The sequence below is a fragment of the Drosophila nasuta genome, chromosome 2L (genome assembly GCF_023558535.2).
Source record: "Drosophila nasuta strain 15112-1781.00 chromosome 2L, ASM2355853v1, whole genome shotgun sequence".
NCBI classification, from domain to species: Eukaryota; Metazoa; Arthropoda; class Insecta; order Diptera; family Drosophilidae; genus Drosophila; species Drosophila nasuta.
The window spans coordinates 14,493,057-14,517,828 of record NC_083455.1 but is presented as its reverse complement, the minus strand read 5'-3'; the positions used below and the strand labels follow the sequence as shown (position 1 = coordinate 14,517,828).

At 38.5% G+C, this 24,772-nt stretch overlaps 2 protein-coding genes across 2 annotated transcripts in view; both read left to right on the top strand.

Moving 5' to 3' along the window:
- The window catches only part of LOC132783581 (roundabout homolog 2), a 52,823-nt gene that overhangs the window by 21,473 nt on the left and 6,578 nt on the right, over nt 1-24,772 (top strand). The window contains 11 exon segments of the mRNA XM_060788834.1: nt 2,479-2,672; nt 11,379-11,481; nt 16,373-16,512; nt 16,514-16,658; nt 16,847-16,987; nt 17,076-17,207; nt 18,366-19,673; nt 19,855-19,953; nt 20,902-21,142; nt 21,491-21,651; nt 23,459-23,792. Coding sequence (XP_060644817.1) covers nt 2,479-2,672; nt 11,379-11,481; nt 16,373-16,512; nt 16,514-16,658; nt 16,847-16,987; nt 17,076-17,207; nt 18,366-19,673; nt 19,855-19,953; nt 20,902-21,142; nt 21,491-21,651; nt 23,459-23,792 — 2,998 coding nt within the window.
- Nucleotides 15,042-15,523, top strand: LOC132783586 (small ribosomal subunit protein eS28-like). The gene has a single exon (XM_060788842.1). It carries the CDS (start codon nt 15,138-15,140, stop codon nt 15,333-15,335), a length of 198 nt encoding a protein of 65 aa, XP_060644825.1. The 5' UTR covers nt 15,042-15,137; the 3' UTR covers nt 15,336-15,523.

The following is a 24,772-nucleotide window of genomic DNA, read 5'->3' as shown; positions in this document are numbered from 1 at the left end:
ACATTGTGATAAATAAATTAACTCAACTTTCATTTCATTTGATCGGTTAAATAATAAATAAATGTACAAATTTGTTAATTTAGCTAAATATTTTGAATAACTTTAAAATGCAGTAACAGGAGGAAATATTTATATAGAAAGATACTGCAGGGTTGCAAAGGACAAATCATTTAAAAAATGATTTGTTGATTTAATTATAATTTTTTTGTATTTATTTTAAGCGCAGTTGAGGACAGAAATATTTATAAAAGACATTGCGATAACTTTTTAAATTATGTAGCATGGGATAAATGTTGTTATGAAAATGTTCAATTATGTAATTAACAATAAATCTTAATTGATTCGGGACTGTCTGACTCATGGCTCTGCATACCCCAACTGAAGGTCAGTCGAGGGTAAAATGAAAGCTCTGTTTGTTACTCAGAGGCCAAGCTCAATACTCCACACTCTTTTGCTGGCACTTATGACACTTGCAACCGCTGCCAGACAGTAGAAAGTAGTCGGGCAGCCCCTTTTTTTGGATGTGTCATTTATAAAAACAACCTTTTTTAGGTGTTGAACATTACCGCAGGGCACAACCACAACCACAAGCAACAGCGGCAGCTCCGGCAGCTTGGTTCTCTTGGCTGGTCAGCAAAGATATGTAAACAGAAAAAACAAAAGCAGCAAAAAAAAATACGTCCACGGTCCAGCAACTTTTTTTTTGTGTGTGTTGCACCCCTGTCTCAAAGTTGTTGTTGTTGTTGTTGTTGTTGCCACCCACATGCGACATTTAACCCTCAAAGTGTGGCACATTGAACATTTTGACTGAACTTTAGTTACTTGTTGTTGTTTCTTTTCGCTGCTGTTGTTTTTGTTTTGTTTGCGTGTTGATTTTTGGCCTGGCCATAACTTTGCCTCACGCTCCACTCTGAGCTTGAAGTGTTTTTTCGTTTCGTGCGTTTATTTTTTTCCATTGCTAAAATAACATTGACATGCGTTGCGACTTGCTAAAGCGGCTGCCGCGGGGCAAAGTCAGCAACATGCAACATGCGAACAGAACAGTGAAGAGGAGAATCCTCCTTCGCCGCCCAATTTTCTATTCGATTTGCAGTTCGACTTTATGCAGCGTCTGTTGCATGACATGCAGCATTTGCCTCGAGCTGTGCGAAGTTGTTGATACTGAAATTGTTATTGTTATTGTTGTTGTTGCTGTTGTCATGTTGCTGGCGATGCAATCAACAACAAAATGCAACAGCAACAGCAGAAGCAGAAGCAACAACAGCTGCGCTTTTTCTTATTTAATAACGTTTCAATATTCCAACATTTCTGACATATCAATTTTCAAACGGCAGCCATAGATACAGATACAGATACAAATACATAAATGTATCTCTGTCTCTCTGTAAATGTATATTTATATAAATCCGTATAGATTTTTGTTGCGATAAAGTTTTGTGTGCGTGTGTGGGTGACAGCAAATTGTTTATATATGACATGAAAATTGAAATTTATGTCTTTTTGCCACTGACAAGTTTTTGTGTTGAATACGCATAAGCTCTACGGGAAAGTATCTGACATGAATTGAAAGCGCTTTATGGGCTTAAAAATATAATTAGGGAAAAGCACCTTAAGATTATACAAATATATTTGTGAAATGCAAACAAAAATCAAAATGGATTAAGTTTGACTTGAAACTATAAGAGAGAGATTTATCTCTTGAATTAAATGCTGTCCTAATGCCACTTTGTATGTGTTTTTGGGGAAATCTTATTTAGTGCTTTGAATCCTTTAAGTCACACGAGCACGTTTCTCATTTGCTTTGGGCTTTGGCTTTATATGAAGCGTAATTTGAATACGTTTCATTTGCAGCGTGAACTGCATTCGCAAATGCGCTGTTGATGAATGCTTTTGCTTTTACTTGAATGGCATCGAAAACTATGCTAATCCCTTTGCTTATCTCAGGCTAACATGCCCCCTAAAAACTGACAACCTGACAACCTGTGTGTGTGTCTGATATTTACCTCCTCCGCCCTCCTCGTTTTTCTAGTTAATTTTACAGTTTCGCATTATGCAAAAACAAAAAACTACTTAACTGCTAAGCTGCCTTGCGGTGGTCCTTTTGCCGCATATGCAAATTCACACAAATTAATTCCAAACTGAACCTTTGAGTCTTTTTGCTGATACAGAAATTCCCCCCTTCGCATCGCTTTGCTTTGCTTTTGCCACTCGTCAGTTGCAACTGCAACTTCATTTGCAACGTCAACGGCAATGCGCATTAACATTGTTTTCATTTGCTCGTCGCTTTTAACATTTGCCAAACCGCTGACGATTCTCGCAACTGACGCAGCGGAAAAAGGATATGCTCACCCTCCTTTCACCTCTCCGCTCTCCACTTATTTCTTCCCTCTGCAATTTATATACAAAACAAAAAAAAAAAAAAAAGAGAAAAGTACGTTTTAACCTCTTCATTGCTCTTTCTGCATTGCATCGTTGCAGGTTCACATCCGCCGCGAATAGTTGAACATCCCATAGATACGACGGTGCCACGACACGAGCCAGCAACGCTTAATTGCAAGGCAGAGGGCTCGCCCACGCCCACAATTCAATGGTATAAGGATGGCGTGCCACTGAAGATACTGCCGGGCTCCCATCGCATTACGCTGCCAGCGGGTGGATTGTTCTTCCTTAAGGTAAGTCCCACAACATGACAGTTTTTTACCGAGTGGCGTAAGGCAAAGAGAGCGCCATTTGAATACTCTTGCCGGAAGAATTTATGTTTCTTGGATTTTAAACCCGACGAGGAATTTTTTATAAAAATTAAAAATTCTTTTAGAAAGGCAACAGTCGGAATACGAAGTATACTGCTTCTCAGTTTTAAATAGTTGGAAATATTTCTATAAAAATTCAATACTCATTTAAAAAGTTAACAGTGGATATGCTATTTCTATATAATAAATGGATATTATAATATGTAAATGTCGCATTGGGAATACTTTCGAGAAGTCAACAGTAAGAATAGAACGTTTTTATTCTCAGTTTTAAATAGATAGAAAGGTTTTATAGAAATGTTATACTCCTTTAAGAAGTTAAAATTTAGAAGTGGAGATGCTATTTCTCAATATGATTTATAAAAATGTAAAATTTTTTAAATATATTTATATTCTCAATTTTCAAAGTTTTGTCAATTTTGTAAAGAACTCGTTTAGATTAAAGAACAGCCTCTGTATTATATGATTGACATTTATTATTGACATCATTTCAATAAAATGTTGAAGTAAAAAAATACTATCTAAAGAGTTTGTAATGAGTTACATTTCAGATAGATTATTTTAATATTTTTATATTATCTTTCACAATATTTTATATATATTATTGTCAAGAAAAGGACAATTCAGATCCCAGATTTGCTCTTTGCTAGACTTACTTTCATCTTTCATTATGATAAACTCTCAGCTCTTCAGAGCGTTGCAACTCAAAAGAATTCTAAAAACCACAGCAGTACATTTTTTGTGAAGCTTTTGTTTATAGTGAAATTTCATCCTTAGGGATTAAATCCCCAACCTCGGCTTAATTCACACTTCTATAGAGAAAGATAGAAAGAGAGAGAGAGAGAGCTGAGCTCGGTGCTTTCAACTCACCGAAAAAGTCATTGTATCCTTATTTTTCTGGGTAGGATCATGAAATGAGCCTGCGGTGTATTTACATTATTTTCACTCGCTCTCTCGCTTACTTATTTATATGTTTGTTTGTTTTTCTTTTTTCTTCTTTTTTTTTTGCATTTTCATATTTTTCTCCTCTTTTTGCTGCATGCATAATTATTATTTTGCCGCTGTCTCCGCGCTTTTCATTCATAATAAGACAGCGAGATAGCGAAGAGATAGTCAGCGGCGGAGGTGAAAAGGCTGTTTAAAATTTTTCATTTTGCCAGGCCATCTGTTGAGTGATGAACAAACTAATTGCTTTTATTTTTCTCCGTTTTTTCTCTGCTTTGCACTTTTTTATATGCATACATATACTCGTATCTTTTGCAAGCTGCAAAAATATTTTTGCAAGCATTTCGTTGTGTGGGGTTCGGGCCAACAACTTCATTAACGTAAGGTAAACAAACATTAAGAGGGATGCCCTCAGAGGTGCAGAAAGTGGAGAAAATTCGAGCAGAGAAGCCAAAAGCTGAAGCCAGCCAGACAAATAAAGACAAACGGAAGTTGGCTGGCAACGCAGCAAAAGTCAGCACTCTGATGAGCTTCCACTGAATGAGTGTAACTGTATGAGTAAGTGTATGTGTGTGTGTGTGTTGGTGTGTGGCAGCAGTTGAAGCAGTGGCAGCACTTGGACTGAGTACTCAGCAATTTACGACGCAAAAAGCCAACGGCGCGCGTTGATTATGCTGATGATGCAGTTGGAGACGCTGCTGCTTCTGCTGCTGCGGCCAGGACATTTCGACTCCGCATCCTTTTTCCCCCACTTGTCCCCCGATGCAGTCTGCGTTATTCATTCAACCAACTGGAGCCTGGCACTTTTCACACTCGATCTGTCGTCGTCTGCTCAGTCTGTCTGCTTATGCATTTTGCTTTCGCATTTGTCTCTGTGTGTGTTTGTTTGTGTGTTTGCCTCTGATGTGAGAGTGTATTTGTTTATCACTTAAGTGCAAAAAAAGGATTCAGGATTTCAGCATTCCAGCAAATCAGACTTTCAGACACAAGCTTCCGTTTTGCTCGCTCTCTGCACTAACTAACGAGTTTTAAATGAATTAATTCGAAAGCTAAAGCCCCGTCCATTATTTCTAACCTGTCCGCACCACAAAAACCAAAGTGACATTTCTCTTGGCCACATTTCGTGCCCACTTTTAAAGCGCTGACAATCAACAAATTAATATATTTTTTAACATTTAAGAAAAGTGTTTCATTTAGAGCTTAAATCAAATGCTGCAATTGTACTTTTAATGGCAAAACACAGATAAAAGCGTTGGCAATTATAAATGAATTATGTGGGATTTAATGCGAGAGAAATCAGCATTCAAATTACACAAATTTTCAATGTGGGGCTTTGAAAGTTGACCCCATTTTGCAAAAATATTATACATTTATCGGCTAATCCCGTGTGCGCTTTGTGGAGAAACTATGACTGCAAAGATTGCAGCAGCAGTAGCAGCAACAACTAATCCCGATTCGCTTTTGGTTGCTTTCATTTTAAAATGTAAGCCAAGGATATTTTTGTTTCTTTTTTTATATTTTTGCGCCATTTTTCTATGTCACTTGCATAATTTACATTCTAATTCCGCCAGCTTTTCGCATTGCAACTAAAAGTCTCCGTCGCTCTCTCTCACTCCCGCTCCCTCTATCTCTCTCTCTCTCCCTTTCTCTCTCTCTGTCAGAGACAATTCATCTTACTTATAATGGGGGAAGTGAAGCTACTTCGCCCAAGCATTATTATAACGAGGGGCGACCGAAAATGATAGCGCCCCAAAAAGTATGCAACACTATCAAATTTCTACAGCGGCAACGAAGAGAAGAAAACAAAATTTTTGTGTGTGTGGCAACTTTAATGCGGCACAAAGTTCTGCTAGGGTCTAGCTTCTCGTCTTTAACTAACAATAAGAGACAAGCGAGTGGGGAATTTGCAATAAAATACAATGTGTGTAGTTGTCTCTTTCACTCTCTCATTCATTTCCTTGCTCTCTCTCTCGCTGTATGTGTGTGCGCCCCGAAAAAAAAAAAAATACAGAGAGAAAATCTGAAGTATAGCGAAAAGTGACAGTGGAGGAGCGAGCAACAAGGAGACAGACAATAATTTACGTAACTGCACGAAAAAGGACGAAACGACCAGTCAGACAAATGTTGTAGCAGAGTAGAGAAGAGTATGAGAAAGAGAGGAGGGATGGGAAGGAGAGCGAAGGAGGATCCACATGATTTGTAGCAACTATGCGCGTGTATTTGTGTGCGCCACTTTGGTTTGTGCCTTCCGCACATCATCAACAGCTGAAGAGGCGGCAAAGCAACTGAATCTGAATCTGAATCTGAATCCACATTCACATCCTCATCCTCTACATTCACATCCTCTGCTCATCCTTGGCTAAAAGTTGCCTGGTTTCGGTATTTGTACAACTGTCTGGCACTCAAGTGTTTGCATGTAATGCGTTCGTTCGCCTCTAAATGCTTATTTAAACGCTGTGTAGTTTTGTGGCCGAGCTTTAAAAGGCAATCAAAAACATTTGCTGGCAGTCAAATAAATCATCGTCTGAAACAGAGAGAGCGAAAAAAATGGAATATCGTTTTGATTCGACTTAATTAAAAACTACAACAGAGTCACGTTAATGCCACATTACGACTACACGTTACTGTGCCTCTGCCACTTGCCACTTTCCGCTTGCTACTTGCCACTTTGGCCACAAGCGCAACATAACTTTCAACTGCCAGGCATGTGGAGTACATTTTAATGAGTTTACAAAACGCTTGACACATTCGCAGCTTCATAAAAAAGAAAAAAAAAAACAGCTCAGAACCAAGCAAAAGTATTTACGGCCCTAGGAGTCAGCGACAACGTTGCGTATGCGTTATGTATATTCACATGGACTTTATGAGTGCGCCGCAATTCACACTTTATGTTCGTTCGCTTATTAACTGAGTGTGCGAGGGACGCGAAACACTTTCGAGAGCCGTTTAATGAACGACTTAACAAGTCAAAGTCGTTCCAAAGTTGATTGGTTGACTGAAAGGTAAAGAAGGGTGGCAGCAACAAATCTTTCGACTTATTAACAACAGAAATGAAGGTAAACAACCAGCTTGAACCGGTGGCAAAAGAATCAGCATTGCTTTGTCCTGTCAAGCGAGTCGTAGCAAGTAGCCAAGTCCTTTGAGATTTACCTGCTTTTTATATATGTTCATTGAAATGAACACAGCTTTAAAAGTCAACGACTTTCGTTCAAACATTTTTTAAAAATCTCAATAAGTATGAACAAAAAAGATACTGGCAAAAAGTAATTTTAGACAACAAAAGTCTTTAAGTCTTTTACAATTTTAAACGCTAAATCAAATGGTAAACAAATGTTATTTGAATGTTTTATTCTTGCTTTGATGATATTTTTATTTGGATTACTTTATAATTGGTTCTGTATTTATTTCACAATATATTCTTGTATAATATTTTTGTTGACAAATATATTTGATTTAGAGCGATTTATTCTCTCACTATGAACTTCAATTTCTCTATTAATTTGCAACTATTCATTCCATCAAAAGCTAAGCCTAAACCTTGTTCTAAATACATGTTACACTATTTATATTATATTGTGAAAGTTACCTGTTGAACTCTTCATTCATTCAGTCTGTCACCTCTTTGTGTCACAGCTTTTTGGCCAATTTTGCTGACTGGCTCGATTTCAAGCCCAATTAAAAGCATTTACACGCCACATTTTGCTGGCTTTAAATTTAAAATAAAATTATCCAAACGCACACTTTCGCTTTGTTCAGCTCTCGCTCTTCTCTGTCTCTCCTTCTATCTCTCTCTCTTTCTCTACTGACTTCTATCTCTTTTTGCTGCACACACAATTACAAAATGTAACAACATGAAAACGAAATGGCTCCCAAATGAAATGTTGTAAATTTATGGGTATTTTAAATTAAAACGGAAGCGTGTTTTCAACGCGCGAATACACAGTGAAAGAAAGAGAAAGAGAGCGAGTGTGTGTATATATATTTATACTAATACACACACACAGTCAATATATTTTATAGCCGCAGCGCTTCAACTCTGCCCTCCAAAGTCCCCCTCCCTCCACAACCTTTGTTGTTTTCCCCCAACTGAATTCAAGACGCACGTAGCACACGGCAAAATTGTTGCTGTTCTTGTTGCTGTTGTTGTTGGTGTCAAATCAGTTTCAATGTTTGCTGGCAGCACGCACAAACAACACAACAAACACACAAAAAAAGAGAGAGTAGAGCTAGCGCAGCCAATTCGCAACAATTCGCGTGGCTCAAGTCATTAAAGACATAAATAAATTTATGTGACTTTCGGCGCAGTTTCTTTTCCTTTTCCTTATCCTTATCCTGTCGCTGTCGTTGCTCCTGCTCCTGCTGCTGTTGCCGTTGTCACTGTTCGCTTCTCTGGCCAAATTAAATTTCAACAACAAACAATAGAAAGAGCTAGCTACAGTAAAAAAGAGTGGAAAGCATATAGATTACATTGTCTGTCTGTACAGAGCACGAATTATATTTTTATTTTTTTTTTATCTGCTTTCGTTTCCATTGCAACGGATTTCATTTTATATGTATTCAGAATGAATGCGAGCGGGAAATTTTTAAATAAAATTGTAATTGCAACTGCTTTGGTAGCTGGTAATAAGCTTAGTCTTTTGGTCGACAGCAGCTACGCAGCAGCTGCGGCCCATGGGGCGTATGCTTAATATTTGAAGTGCTGTTAAATGCAGGTAAAAAGCAGACAAAATCAAAAGAAACTACTGAGCGCAAGGTTAGTTCTGTAAAGCAGAAAATGAGAAAAAAAATAAAGAAAGTTGTAAGAAAGAAAAGAAGTAGAGCAAATTACAGTAGATTCAGATTGGAGAAAAATATAAGAAAATTAGAATTTAAAAAAGATTTTTGTCTAGGAAAGTGAGATTAAGACAGAACAGAAAAAATTCAAAATAAATATTATAGAAAAAGGGAAAATAATTAAAAATAATAGTAGTCACAATATTATGGAATTAAAGAAGAAGTATTTGAACACCGAGTTAAATATAAAACTAATCAAAAACAAGATAGAAATCTATTTTCGAGAGTGCTCGGTTGTGAGATACTCGCTACCAATTGTGAATAAACACAAAAAAGTGCGGCAGTCATTTATAATATACCCCAAAAATATTGAAAATATACCAAATTTGATGTATTGTATTACTAAATTAATATACCACAAAATAGAAATAACATAGCAAATGTTATATTTGGTATAAAGATAAAGGGCTACATACAAAATATACCATTGAGTCCAAAAAATACCAGATTGCAAGCCAAAGCAACTAAGAAATTAACTTCAAACTCAATAAAATACAACACACAAATTTAATAACTTCATAATTTCATTATTTATTTCCAACTCAAAGCAATTGATACAAAATGTATGCAAACAACTATATTGTTCTTTCTACAATTAAAACATAATTAATTCTGCTAGAAATGAAACGTCTTTTGTGCTTTGTGTATCTTAAAAAGCAGTTCAATCACAAGGCTGTCAGCCTCGAGTTGATAAGACAACGGAAAGCGGGGCATTGCCTGTGGTGTAGAGAGACAAAACTTATGATGGGAATAATAAAGTAGTTTGACTAAGAACTGACAAAGGACAATGCGATGTGTGTGTGTGTGTGATAGTCGTATATTTAAGATCCTTTTGCGTCAAGTTTGCTGTGGAGTATGAAGGGCTTTGCCTTTGAGTTGCCAGCATGACAATTGAGATGCCTGAAGCGCATTCGCTTATTTGTTTTACAAAGCACACCCGCGGCACAGTAGAGAGCACAACACACACACACAAACACACTCACACTCACACACACATGAGCAAGATTAAATGAAAGAATAATACAGCTGAAGAACCCTTTTGTCATCTTCACTTAGCGCAACACTTAATTTCACTTGGATGAGAAGGCGCAGAAGTTGTGTAAATTGTGCGAACTTTGTTGCCGCTGCTGCAGAGCAGATAAATATGACACACACACACACACACATACATATTTACACTAATACACACTCACACACATACATCTTACACATTTTGACATTTAATTTTAAGCGCATGTTGGGGAATTTCTTTTGTGAGCGCGCACAAAAACAAATAAACAAAACTGAAAGACAAAAACAGTCAGCGAAACAAGCAACTGAAAGCAAGGGGGTGAAAGAGAGAGAGGAAGACTAAGAGAGAGAGAGAGAGAGAGAGGGAAGGGAAGGGAAGGGAACATGAAGTAACTATAAAGTTGCTCGAGAGACATTTTATGATTTGAGCACTTGAAGGCAGCAGACGCGCAACAGACAACAGATTGCTGGCTGTTTATTATGGCCAAAAAGACAGGGCAACGACAACAACAACGACGACGAGAGGACAAGAAGAGGCAAGAAGCAGCACAACATGAGAGATTGCGACAGACTCCAAAAGTGAGTGAGGTAATAGAGAGAGAGGAAGAGCGAAAGAGACAGCGAAGCAAGCAAACGTCTTGCGAGTTGTAAAAGCACTTTTTTGCTGCCATTTGTAAAATTACAATAAGAAAAAGCTGCAAAAGCAATCTGCTGAATGATATCAGTTATATACCCTTTTTTGACTTGCATTATGTCAGCTTAAACTGCACGATAAACTATTATCTTTGGCATCGTAACAAGAGATTTTCTTTTATATATCATATATTTGACATATACGAGAAATAAATTTGATAACTGAAATTGTCAAACTTTCGCTGATAAACTAGAAATTTGCTGAGTTTGAAGTTTTCATTTAAAAATGTTATTAAAAATCCATTCCTCTTTTTGACTCCTCATACTCAAAATTTATACGCCAAAAGAATAAGATAACAAAACTTAAACAATATAAATGAATTTGCAAAGATTGAATATTTAAGTCATTTAAGAATTTTTCTAATGGGTTTCGGTTTAATTATTGCAATTTTAAATTAAATATTTGGTTAATAGTAATTATAGGCAGATAATCTAATCTTGATATTAAGTGCCCACCTCAAATTTTGATATTTTGAAACTTTCTCATGTTCTAGATACCAAATTCTAGTATACACCAAATAAAATTTAAAATAAAACATAAGCTGATTAACTTTAAAGTTGCTAAGAAATTGTTTTTATCACAATTAATAAAATTAACTTAAATACAGGGCCAATGTTATTTTATAAATGTGTCATTCTATTTACCTAATCAAAATTAAATCAAACTTCAATTAATAATTTTTAAAACTAGATAGATAGATAGCAAACTTAAAGTGATAAGCTTTTAAGTTGCTAACGATTTTTTTTTTTTTTTTATTTTATAAATTTAACATGTTTCGTATACTAAACTTCAGTATATACCAAATCAAATTGAAAACAAACACAAGTTTATAAACTTTAGAGTTTCTTAGACGGAACTTTCAATTAATTTTAAAATTATTTCCAAAGATAATTTTCTAATATTAATATTTTCATAGTATGAAATTTTCGTATATGAAATTCCCTTACTCATCTTGGCTGCACATATTTCCTCAAATTCCCCCTTTGGTTAGAGTATAACGAGTTGGAAAAACAATCTTTTACTCGTTTCAATTAAAATTTGCTCACATTTGGCCCTTAAGCTCATGCTTTTTCTCAGCTTTTACTTCATGTCTAATCTTTTTTCTTACCCTCGCTTTCTTTCTGCTTCTGTTTTTTTATTTGCAGGTTGTCAATTCGCGTCGCGAAACAGATGCCGGCGTCTACTGGTGTGAGGCTAAAAACGAACTGGGCGTGGCACGGAGTCGCAATGCCACGCTGCAAGTGGCGGGTAAGTCCTCAATTCACAACCACATTCACATTCACACACACAGACTCACATTTACATACAGTCACATCCTCAACTCCACACGCCACATGCTGGGAAAGAGAAAGCAGGAGGCAGGCACAACATCGTTGTCAGCAGCGTTGCCCACGCACGCGTTTGCGTTTTTAATATTCTAAATTGATGTTGATTTTTGCCACAGTTGTTGTTGTTGTTGCTGGGCTTCGATATGCCCAGGGCAGCGACTGTCTTTTTTTTTTGCCGTCTTTGCTGTGTGTGTTGTGTTTGGGCAGGATTCGCTTGGAGGTGTAGCAACGCCCACTTAACTAACTAGCTGAGCTGCGTTTACAAGTTTTCCGCATGAACGCACCCACTTGTCTTGTCAGAGGTCTCTGCCTCTGCCTCAGTCGCTGCCTCTGCCTCTGTCACTGCTTCTGCTTCTATTAACCCGTTTTAGTTTTCTCTTTTGCTCTCTCTGAATTTTCTATTTTTACTGCCATTTTTTGACTTTTGAAGCCTTTTTCAGCTGGTTAGTTGGTTGTCGGGTTGAGTGAACGGATTGAGTTGAGCTTTTCCTTATTTGCTTCTCCTCTTTTTTCCTTTTTTTTTTTTTTGGGTGACAGAGCTCTCTCTGTATGTGTGATTTATGGGAACACATGGCTAGAGTGTAGCTATAGCATGGTTATTGAGGTTGGGACAGGTCTAAATGTATGCTTTGACAAGAGTTTGTGCTATCACAACAGATTAGAGAATAACTCACTTAACTTATGCTCGAAAAAATCAGCAAATTTGTTTATGCAAGTGAAGGACAAATATACAAAATATAGTATGAGAGTTAAGCTTATTTTTGACTCAAGAAAAGACAAAAATAAATAGAGATATTGCAGATAAGAGATGATGTATAATAAACATAACTGTCTAACAATAAGAAATGTCTGTTATGTTTAAATTGATTAAAAATATTGAATTCCACTGAATTTCTCATAAATTTTTTCTATTCATAACCTAGATTAATATAAAATATTTGGCATATTTATCATAATTCTGCAAGCTGCTTTTGTTTTCATATTATATTAATTTAAAACCTACTTTTGTGTTTTATATGTTTTTTGTGTTTTTATTTATATTTAAATTTATTATTATTATTGAAATCTACTGAATTTTGTATAATGTTCTTCGATTTATAACCTACATTAATATAAAATATTTAAGCATATTTATCATAATTCTGCAACCCACTTTTGTTTTCATTTCTTTTTAATGTAAAACCTACTTTCGAGATCATTATTCATACTATAAGCCCGACATATCGGACAACAGTAAAAGTGTATATATACGGTTCGTTTTTTTCGGGTCCCCATTTGAACTCCCATTTGCCCTATTGCCACCGCAGACCGCCACTTTGTCTTTTGTTGGCTAATATTTCTTTTATTTGCCATACTCTTTCATTTTCCACAACCGCCTTCACATGAAAATCGATATTTGCTTCCTGACGTTGGAAGTTCTCCTCGTTCTTCCTGTTCCTTGCTGCTGCTTTTTTTATTTTTATTTATTCTTTTCTGGTACTGCTCGTGTTTAGCCTTAGCCGGTTTGGTTTGGTTTGCTTTTTGCGGTATCCTTGGGGAATATTTTTCAATATTTGCATGTAAATCACGAAAAGCACGTCAAATTTGTTTGCTTGGTTAAAACGTCGTTATTGCGACTCATGTCTGAAGTGAGGGGGGGAGGCGGGGAGAAAACCGTTCACATTGATTGGGTTAGGCAATAAAAGCTGACTAGAGGGTAGAGTTTGCTTTTCTTTTTCCGTTCGTTCGCTTTTTTTTATTTTGTGTGTCAATAATAAACATAAGTTGCCCATATTTGATGTTGTCAGCGCAATTTCTGTCACATTACGCATACGCAATGTGTGCGACGTACTCCAACTCCAACTCTCCTGCTCAGGTATCTTTCTCTCGCATCTGCCCGTCTGAAAATAGCTTTAATTGTGGCGCTGTGGCTTTAACATTTATTTTTGTATAGGGGCTGTCATATACTATATATAAATATTGGCTTAACGATCATTTATTAACTCATTATCTGGCCAGCTGGCAGTTTGCACCTTTTCAGCGGCGCTTTTCCGCTTCACTGAGTCACGGACCACGACAACAGCCACGACCCAATTGAGAATTTGGCCTACAACTTTCACCAGTGCCACTGAACCTGACACTGATTATGACTTTGATTAATTTATTGATGGTTGGCGTGTTTCCTGCTGTGTTTCGTTCGCTCCGACAGAAAGTCGGTGTCCGGATACGGACGATGTCGGGATGGGCGCTTCGCTTTTTTGTTGTTGCTATTTCCGAAGTATTAAAAGTTTCTTCTTGCTGTGCTTCGCTTTCGTGCTCACTTTCGTCAGAAAATATATTTTGATTTATGTTGATTTATAGACATCACTTTAAATTTAATAAAAGTCATGGCTCAACATTTTTGCACAGCGTAAAAAGAGTGTGGGGAAGAGAAAAGCAAAAACTAAACCGACAAAAAAAGAAACAGAAAATGCGCTTATTCACTTTGGGAGATTAAAATACAAGAATATAATGTAGATGTATTATAATAAGAAAAAAGTGAAATTTAATTTACGTAAAAGCTGCTGCCGCATTTCGGATTTATTCGCTATATACAAAGTATATAAGAAGTGAATGCACAAAGCTCGCTTTTCATGGCACGAATGAAAAAAATAAAAAAAAATGTTGTACTTTGCTCTGCTTTTCAAGCACTTGAAAGTTACTTGATTTATTGCACTACTCCCCCGCTTGTGTGTATGTGTCTGTGTGTTGTGTGTGTGGGACAAATATTCGCATAGCAAATTTATAACTGTGCAAATCGAGGTGGAAGCAACGTCAGTGGCAGCAACAGCAGCAGCCGCCGCCTCATGGGGCAAGCAAGGTGTGCAAATTACAGGTTTGCAATTTGACCACAGACTGCACAGCATGGCAAGGTTGAAAGATGGAGATGGAGTACAAAGTATAAAGCAAAAAAATAGAAAATAGAAAAGAAAAGCAGGAAAGAAAAGCGAGAGAGCATGCAAAATAAATGCAGACAGCTGAGTTAGTGAGTGCCTTAAATCTGCGGTTGGCAAAGCAAAATGTTGATAATAGCGTGATTTACTACGCTGGGTTAAAGGCAACAAAAAAAAAAAAGAACCTTTAGAAATGCTCCAAGTATTAAAACGCAAAAATTGCTACTAAGCTGCAAATATCGCATGAATAAATTCGCATCTGCTTCGGCTTCCACTTTGCGCGTTCAATTATTTAAAATGTACTTTCAAAGTGCATTTCATTTAAATCAAAAATTTGCAAATGTAAATTGAAGAACACTTTACAGCACTTTTACCGGCATTGCAAATTACAACTCTGTGTCTATCGACTTCTTTGCTTGCTTCTCTTTTTAATCGATAACCTTCACCAAGTAGATTTCTAGTTTGTGTATATCGTCTTGCTTGCTTCTCTACTTCATCGATAACTTTCATTCCTCAGATTACAACTCTGTGTCTATCGACTTTCCTTCTCTACTTAATCGATATCTTTCACACATTTCACTAGACAGCCAAGCAGAAGCGCAAGCTTTGTAAATTTTTCTTTTTCAAACCAAAAAGAATTTAATAAAAAAGAGTACAATACAATATGGATAGACCAATTGTCTGGGCTCGCGTCATCAAGGTGCTGGGACGCACCGGCTCTCAGGGTCAGTGCACACAAGTGAAGGTGGAATTTCTGGGCGAAAATAATCGTCAGATCATCCGCAATGTGAAGGGACCTGTGCGTGAAGGCGACATTCTCACGCTGCTGGAATCTGAACGTGAAGCTAGACGTCTGCGCTAGGAATGAAAATGGAGTCTCTATTCTACCTTTTGACAACAACAAACGAACGAAGAAGAGTTGAGGCAGCAATAAAAACGATATACTATGTTTGCATAAACTTTAATGTGCATGCCAAAAGCATTTAATTAAACTTGTAAATTTGAGCTGCTAAAGCGAAAGTGCCTTTTAAATTGTAGCTTGAAATGATATTTAAAAACATGCAAATATATTAAGACGCCACATAATTTTCTCTATATTCATTCTATACTATTATAAATGAAATAGAATTGTTTACAAATATCGAGAAAATGAATTCCCAATTATGTGAAATGCATAAAAAGGTAGAAAGATATTGGAAGAGAATTTTCATTTAGCACATGGATATTATTCGATAACATTTAAGTTCGATTAAACAACTTATCGAGTTACTAGTTCATTTTTGACTCCAGTACCAGTCTTATCGATTATACGAATCAAATTACTATTATCTCTAGCTCTTCAAGCTTTGCCAACAACAAACTGTTTTATCAATACAAAACAATAAGTTATCTTTGCTTGATTTGACCAAGTGAAATAAAATTCAATACGCTTAAATATGAGAAAGAAGTTTGAGTGGTGAATTAAATTAACTAAAAAGCTGCGTGCAAATGGCGTTGCCACACAGTTTTTTTTTTGTGTGTTACAAATGAGCTACAGTCACTCGGCGGCATCTCTCTCTACATGGCGTATGGCGTATAAAAATCACATTTATGCCATTTACCAACAATTTATCTTTGCTGTCATGCCGCAAACACCCACAAAAGCGCACACCTATATAAGCTGAGAGAGAGTGCCGCAGGTTAAGGCAGGACAGGGACGGGCATTTATCATGCAAAACCAAGATAATTTATAACCAACAACAACAACAGCAACGGCAGATGGAGAAATCAAATGGACAGAGGCCTTCACACCAACATACACACACACATACATATACGGAGACTAAAACGCTGTCACTCTTCTCACTCTCCATCTCTATATCTCCCCCTCCTCTCTCTCTCTCTCTCTCTGTTTGACAGTGCTTCGCGATGAGTTTCGCCTGGAGCCGCAAAACACACGCATCGCCCAGGGCGAAACGGCGTTGTTGGAGTGCGCCCCACCGCGTGGCATTCCGGAACCGACGGTCACATGGAAGAAGGGCGGCCAGAAATTGGATTTGGGAGGGCTCGAAGCGTGTACGCATCGTTGATGGTGGCAATTTGGCCATACAGGATGCACGTCAGAGTGACGAGGGTCAATACCAATGCATTGCCAAGAATCCAGTCGGTGTGCGTGAATCCTCTTTGGCCACACTCAAAGTACACGGTAAGTCAGCTCCTTCCCCTTCCCTTTCCCCTTACCTCCTCTCTCTTATACTCGCACGTCAAGTTTCACCTCAAATCAATGTGTCATGTTCAATTTGCTGGAATGTGACTTGGGTCCTTTGTGGGATTCTGGCACTGTGGATTTTGCACCTAAATGCCGCTAAGCGTCTCATTATGTTTATTGCACAGTTAAACCCTACATCATACGCGGCCCACATGATCAAACGGTTCTCGAAGGCGCCTCCGTCACATTTCCCTGCCGCGTCGGCGGAGATCCCATGCCCGATGTCCTTTGGCTGCGCACCGCTTCAGGCGGCAACATGCCGCTAGGTAAGTTTTCCATCCCATAATTCATTCAGGCAACAGCAGCCACAAAAAAAAATCGCAACTCATTTGGTTTATGTCGCCCCATACACAGACCGCGTCAGTGTGCTGGAGGATCGCAGTCTGCGACTGGAACGCGTCACCATTGCGGACGAAGGGGAATATAGCTGCGAGGCGGATAATGTGGTGGGCGCCATCACGGCCATGGGCACGCTGACAGTGTTCGGTGAGTTATGGCTTCAATTAATACACTGCTAGCAGAACAACTAGATAATGACACGAGCTTAAAGTGGAACTGAAGCAAATAATGTTTATTAGGTAGGGAGTGAAGCGACAACAACAGGAATGTAGAAGATTGTTACGAAGTATAAACTAAACAGTGCTTTAATTTTATTATAAAAATTGACAATAGGAATATAGACGCAAATAACATCATAGATTGCACAAAACAATAAAAAATTCCACAATTTGCATAACAACAATAATCAACAGAGAATGCAGATGACAAGATTTTGAGCAATAAATTAGTCTTCAAATAATCAAAATATTACCCCACATTATTCAAATTGGAAATAACACACTGGGAATGCAAAAGGTAATGAAAATATTTGAAACTGATGTTGAAAAATAAATAAAATTTAAAATTCTCAATGGAAAAAAGTATTTGCTATTAAGAGATTATCAGAAATGAAATTATTCTAATAAGCAACTAAGCTAATAATCAGAGTTTAGACTGCGAATGTATAATTTAGCATAAGCATTCTATGAAAATATATTCCACAAATTTGATATATAAAATAAACATTAGGAATGCACATGCTAATCAGATATTAAAGTGATATTTCTGAATGAATGCATTGTATGGAAAAAAATAAAACACAATTTTCGTAACGGAAAGAAAGCAATAACAATGCAAGAGCTTAATGACAAGATTTTAAATTGTAAAACAGTAGCGTTCAAATCAGCAGCAGAAACTGAGTTTAAATGTAAATATTATACATTTATATATCATTTTGCCTATTGAATTATATCTTTTAAAGCTTTAAACTACCTTACATTTTAAATAGCTTTCACTTGACTTAATTAACTTTTAAGCTCTCAGTTGCCGATGTCAGACTCTGACGTCTTTTACTCAATTTGCAATCGATTAACCTTTGATATTCAATCATAATGCAAAGCAATTATTACACAGATTAAAGTGTGTTTCAGTAGCAATTTAAATACATGAAATTTCCGATACAATATTTGGCGAACTTTACTTATTAGCCACCACTTTAAGCTCGTTGACCATATTAAACTAGCGCTAGTCTAGCACATTTAGCTAATTAGTTTACCCTCCTATATGATCCCCCCAAAACACACACACAAAATATGCACAATGTAGCGCCCCCGAAATTCATACAACGTCCTGCGAGTAAATCGGTCGAGTTGGGAGCCGACACATCCTTCGAGTGTCGCGCCTCAGGGAACCCCAAGCCAACCATCTTCTGGACGATCAAGAACAACAGCACACTGATATTTCCGGGTGCACCGCCGTTGGATCGATTTCATAGTCTGAACACCGAGGAAGGACACTCGATACTGACGCTGACACGCTTTCAGCGCACCGACAAGGATTTGGTGATTGTGTGCAATGCCATGAATGAGGTGGCCAGCATAACATCGAGGGTGCAAATCACCCTCGACTCACAGGAGGATCGACCACCGCCCATAATCATCGCTGGGCCGGTGAATCAAACGCTGCCCATCAAATCGCTGGCAACGTTGCAATGCAAAGCAATTGGTTTGCCCAATCCGACAATTTCGTGGTATCGCGACGGCATCCCGGTGCATCCGAGTGCCAAGCTGAATATAACCGCTGCCGGTGATTTGATAATCTCCGACTTGGATCGCCAACAGGATCAAGGACTGTACACGTGTGTGGCCAGCTCACGGGCGGGGAAATCCACGTGGAGCGGTTTCCTACGCATTGAGTTGCCCACAAATCCGAACATCAAGTTCTACCGGGCGCCCGAACAAAGCAAATGTCCCACAGCTCCGGGGCAACCGACAGTGCTGAATGCGACAGCCAACGCAATGACCATTGTGTGGCCCAGCAGCGACAAGCTGGGCAACTCCCCGTTCCACGGTTATAGCGTGGAGATGTATTGCACGAACAAGAGCAAAACCTGGATACCGATTGCCAGCAGGCTAAGTGAGCCCATTGTCACCGTGGATAGCCTCGAGTCGGGTGCTGCGTACATGTTCATTGTGCGGGCCGAGAATGCTTTGGGCTTCTCACCGCCATCGCCCATCTCAGAGCCAATTACAGCTGGCAAGTTGATCGGAGTGCGGGATGGCAGCGATGCAAGTTCCTCCAGCTCACAGCTGCTGTTGAGCGATGTGGAGACGTTGCTGCAATCGAATAACATCGTCGAACTGCTCGAGGCGAATGCCAGCGATTCGACAACGATTCGACTCGCCTGGGACATTGACAATGGCCAGTACATCGAAGGCTTCTATTTGTATGCTCGCGAATTGCGTTCAGCGGAATACAAAATGCTAACGCTCCTGAACAAAGGACAAGGCATCAGTTCGTGCAGTGTGCCCGGGTTGGCAAAGGCTTCTACGTATGAGTTTTTTCTTGTGCCATTTTACAAGAGCATCGTAGGCAAACCCTCGAACTCGAGACACGCTCGCACTCTGGAAGATGGTAAGATTCAGATTCCCAGCTAGTTATTTTGTGTACTCTATATATAAAGCTTGTCTGCTAATCAGCTGCAGCTCTTGACCTCATGCTGTTTTTAGGGGCTGAACATAACTAATCCCAATCTCATTTGTTTCATCTCCTTGTTTACTTTCTATGTGTGCGTGTGTGTGTGTGCTGCTCACAGTGCCCGAGGCAGCACCGTATGGCATGGAAGCCATCCAATTCAATCGCACCTCCGTCTTCTTGAAATGGCTTCCCCCGCAACCGAATCGCACTCGCAATGGTACGTACTAAACACAAATCCCTAGGCTTACTCTGCAGTTCGGGAGGCGCCTTTTTCTCTAGGGTATACCGACTAAAGGATCAACTTGGTGGCGGTCACCGAAAGCGAAATAAATGACCTTTACTTTCAATATAATTGTAATAAAGTTAGTAAGCAGAGGAAATGTTGAATTTAACATAATTCTATTAAAGTTTGAAAGTTGAGATGCACTAAAATTCTAATATTGCTACTAAACAGATACCATATTAAACTCTACCAAAAGATGAGTTTAATATTTATTATAATTAAACTCATCTTTTGTACGCAAAAGCAATATTAATTATACTAAAAATTATAGAATATACTGAATTCTTCCGTTGAAAATAGTTTAAGCTCAAAGATCAAATTTTGCATGAGAAATTTGCAGATAAAATAACTTACAAGTTAATTGTCAATAATTCTGAATATTATTGGGACCATAAGTCGATTATTATACTAAATTTGCTTTTGAAATTTTTGAGTTAGAGTTGTGAGTTAGAATTTAATACATTTTATATTCAAATATTATTACAAACTTCACCTATAAAAATAGCACAAAATATTGAGATAAAATTCAGCCTTTACGTCATTCTATACATCATCAATAAACAAAGTTATTTTAACTTTCACTTGCCTGCATAAATAACTGCAACTGTTTTCATTCAAGTTGACATGAAAAACTGGAATGTTTTCTTTTTTATCTGTTCAATGTGTAAATTCAATTTGAGTATAAATGTGAAAATGTGCCTTTAAACTCTTTAGCAAGGGCATTTAAGCATTCGGTTGACCGTATGAGCGCGACTATTTTCTTTCAGCCCTTGTTAACATTTAATTTCATTTGTCTTTCATTTCTCTCTCGTTGCTCACTCTCTGTCTGGATGTCTGGCTGTCTGTCGCTTGTTGCTGCTGCGTGGCTGGCATCCCCTGTAGGCATCCTGACCAGCTACAATGTGCTCGTCAAGGGTCTGGATGTGCACAATACGACGCGTATATTCAAAAATATGACCATTGATGCGGCGACACCAACTCTGCTGCTGGCAAACCTCACCACGGGCGTCACCTACTACATTGCCGTTGCGGCTGCCACCCGCGTTGGCGTCGGTCCCTTCAGCAAACCGGCTGTGCTACGCATCGATGCACGGACCCAATCACTGGACACCGGCTACACGCGGTGAGTACTGGGGGAGATGTGAGATGGAAGATGGGAGAGATGGTGTGTGGCTTTATTGTGTGTCATTGTCGAGCTCATTTGACTGCTGCTGCTGCTGTTGCTGCTGGGACAAAAGCCAACGGTGGCACGGAGTCGTGGCAGCAACAACAGCAGCGCCACATTCACATCAATCCATTAACGGCAAACGACAATGGTGTTGCCTCAACGTTGAAGGCCATGGCGGACGGCCATTAAACTAAGCCTCGCCTAGGCACGTACTTCCTGCCCAGCTTTGATATCATGCTCATTCCGTTTCTTTTCCTTTTTTTGTGTTCTTTTCCTATTGTGTATTTTGTGTATTTTGTGCAGCTATCCCATCAGTCGTGATATTGCCGATGACTTTTTAACGCAGACCTGGTTTATCGTCCTGCTGGGCTCCATCATTGCCATAATTGTGTTTCTATTGGGCGCATTGGTTCTATTCAAGCGCTATCAATTTATCAAGCAGACCTCGCTGGGCAGTCTACATGGTGAGTTTTACCATTTACCTATTCCCTCCCCCTCCCTTCTCCTTAACCTTACAGCAATGTCGTCAATTTAAATATACTTTTTTTTGCATTTGTTGTAGCTTAAGTTTTGGTGGCAGCGGCTTAGTTGCCAGACTAGCTTTAGATGGTAGAATGTAACTGCTTCTACTGCCCTTTGCCTCAGTGGGTGGCAATTGCTTTTGCTTTTGCTTTTGGCCTTTGCAATTTATGAGGTGAATGCTCAATTGAGCATTGCAAATGTGTCTGGGCTTAAGCATAACGTGATTTTATAGTCGGATTAGCAGTTTAAAGGCGCAAAATTACATCGACGAAGCTGACCTTATTTATTTGTCAAATAATTTTTAAGGCAGCATAACAACAAAAGAGTACTAGTCTATAGATGAACTGAGTGACGCAATATTTAAGTTGAAATTAATTTCAATTTTATTTGAAATTCCTGGGAAATTTTTAAATCTAAAATTTACGATCTGAGGAATTTTCAATAATATTTTAGAATATTTATATAAAAAACTAGAAACCCTATTTAACAAAAATAAAAGAAGCCTCTTAATATATAAAATACGGTAAAATGTATCGAATTTAAACGGCATTAAAAGTCTAAAAATAATAATTTTCTACAATCTAAAGCGAATTTATTCGTAAAATAATTTAAGGGCCAGCATCATACAACAAAAGATAAGAAGTCTATGCAGAAAATAATAAATATATTTATTCAAGTTGAAATTAATTTCAATTTCAAGTAGTTTACATGTAGTTATTCCTAAAAGTCAACACACAAAAGACTTGAAAGAAAGCTGCAATATAGTATATAGACATTAAAGGCCAGACTCGAATTTGAAAAGCATTCAAAATTAAAAAATTCTTACTATGTGAACAATCTGTAAGTGCAATCATATATCCTTTCATTACCGTCGTTATGTTAAATTTTTTAGAGATGAGGTAGAATTGTGAATTTAAAGAAAGGATATCGAGGCATAAGCTAAATTTGCTGCTAATTTAAATCCTGCAAATGGAGAATCATTTGAAGGCACTATTTTAACTTCGCTTGTCATACATGGTTTATAGCCTTTCCATAATAAATGCAAAGCGGTCACAAATCTCAACATTAACAGCTCCATTTGGCCAAAGAGAAAAGCAACACACAAAACAAGAACAGAAAAAAAAGATGTCTGGGGAAAAAGTTGTGTGTTTGATAAGATAATTTTTGCAGAAAGCAACGCTCGATGTACAAGCTGAATGAAGAGCTCATATAATCTATGATTTATGAGTGCGCTCCGCTGGCTTGCGTTTATGACTGCTCTCAATTAGGCTGCCGTTTTGTTAGCCACAAAAACTGAACTACGCAACACGCACTCATAACATTAGAGGGGCCAAGCACAGGATACCTAAGGGTAATAAGCTTATAGACAGAGAGAGACAGAGCTCGAAGGTTAAACCGACGATAAAAAGATAAAGAGCGAAACGAGGAATGGCTGGAAAAACGACAAATGCGCACGTGAAAATCACATCAATTGTCTAGTAAAACTCTACACAAATATAAAAAGGGAATGGGAGAGAGTTGGAGGAAATGCTTGCCAATTGAATATAAAATGTTATTTCCGTCTTTTATTATTTGCACGTTGCCGCTTTTGCTGTTTTTACAGCCCGAAGCAAAGAACGAAGACGTTCGCTAGAGTTTTAGTTTTGTAATTGGCGCTGCTAACGACCCAAAAAAGAAAAAAGAAAACCTCAATTCAATGTGTGTACTATATATTCGATACCTTTTGCTTTGGCTCTTTTTTTATAACAGGCAATCACGCAATCGGCACCGTGCGAAAGTTTCCAACGTTACCAATGAATGGCGGCGGTGGCATTGGCGGTGGCAACTCTTGTGCTTTGAGTGGTGGCAACAACTCTGGTGGCTCGAATGGACTATGGATCGATCCCAGTGGCGGTGTTTGGCGACAAGCGTCCGCCTCATGTACGACAAAGGAGCAACTTCCGGGCTACGCACAGGCCACAGCTCAACAGCAACATCAGCAGCAGCAGAAACACAAACAGCAGAAGCAGCAACAACAACAACAGCAAGGACAACAAGGACAATCAAACCGTACACAACAACAGCCGCTGCCTGATTATGAGAGGTAAGCATGATTTGCCCAGAAAGAGAAAGAGAGAGAGGGAGAAAGGGTTGTTGTACAGCTTAAAAAGGGGAACGGACGAGCTTTGTTTATCTGCGTCGTGCGCACAGGAAGTTGCCTTAATATCCTGGGGTCTACGCTTCGCTGACTGTTTAATTACGAAAAATTGCGATGCGAGGAGAAACGCAGCCGAAAAACCACGTCAAATGCTTAAATGTTTTACTACTACTACCACTACATACAAGCGAATGCAAAAGGAAAATACGACGAGCACTATTTACGATTCGCTCGTAAAAATTGCGGAGCTGCAGCCGCATCCCACTTCAATACCAAAAGCAAACCAAACTGAAATATCCACCCCAAAGCTCCTCCTTCATTTATTCCACATCTCTCCCAACCCGAAAAAAACGTAAACAACAACAAGCGCCATTAAATTGTTACACTTGAACGGGTTTTACTTTGGGCCATGGCGATTGCCACAACCTGGCACTGCCTCATCCTCATCCTCAGCCACTGCCCTCGCTTTATTGGGGTTCCCCTTTTCCCCTGACTGAGCTTTACTGCGGGCATTTATGTTGTTGTGCCTCCCACTCACTCACTCTTCTCTCTCCCCCATTCCACCTCCTCATTCATTTCCATATACGCATATGAATTCCATATTTCTCGTTTGTATATTTTTAAACATTTGTCTGTTTGCTTTGTGCTGTTCGTTGCTGTGGGTGATGTTGGGTGGTGATGCAGTAGTCGGTTCACTCTCTTTTTTTTTTGCCGCCCGCTTAATGCATAGCCCAACTCACGGTGGTTGGCTAAGTGATATGCAGAACAGCGCATTTAACGAGCCAGTTGCAGATATCGCAAATTACCTCAGTTATTCACTCGCTAAATCCTAGTTGAGCTGTCACAAGTGGACAAATGCAAAGATAAAAGGAAAAGCATTCAAACGTTCAGACAACTCAAATTTGTCATTGTTCAGATGTTGATAT

What these genes read in the sequence shown, in the direction of transcription:
- LOC132783586 (XM_060788842.1), top strand. Translation starts at nt 15,138, where the DNA reads ATGGATAGACCAATTGTCTGGGCTCGCGTCATCAAGGTGCTGGGACGC.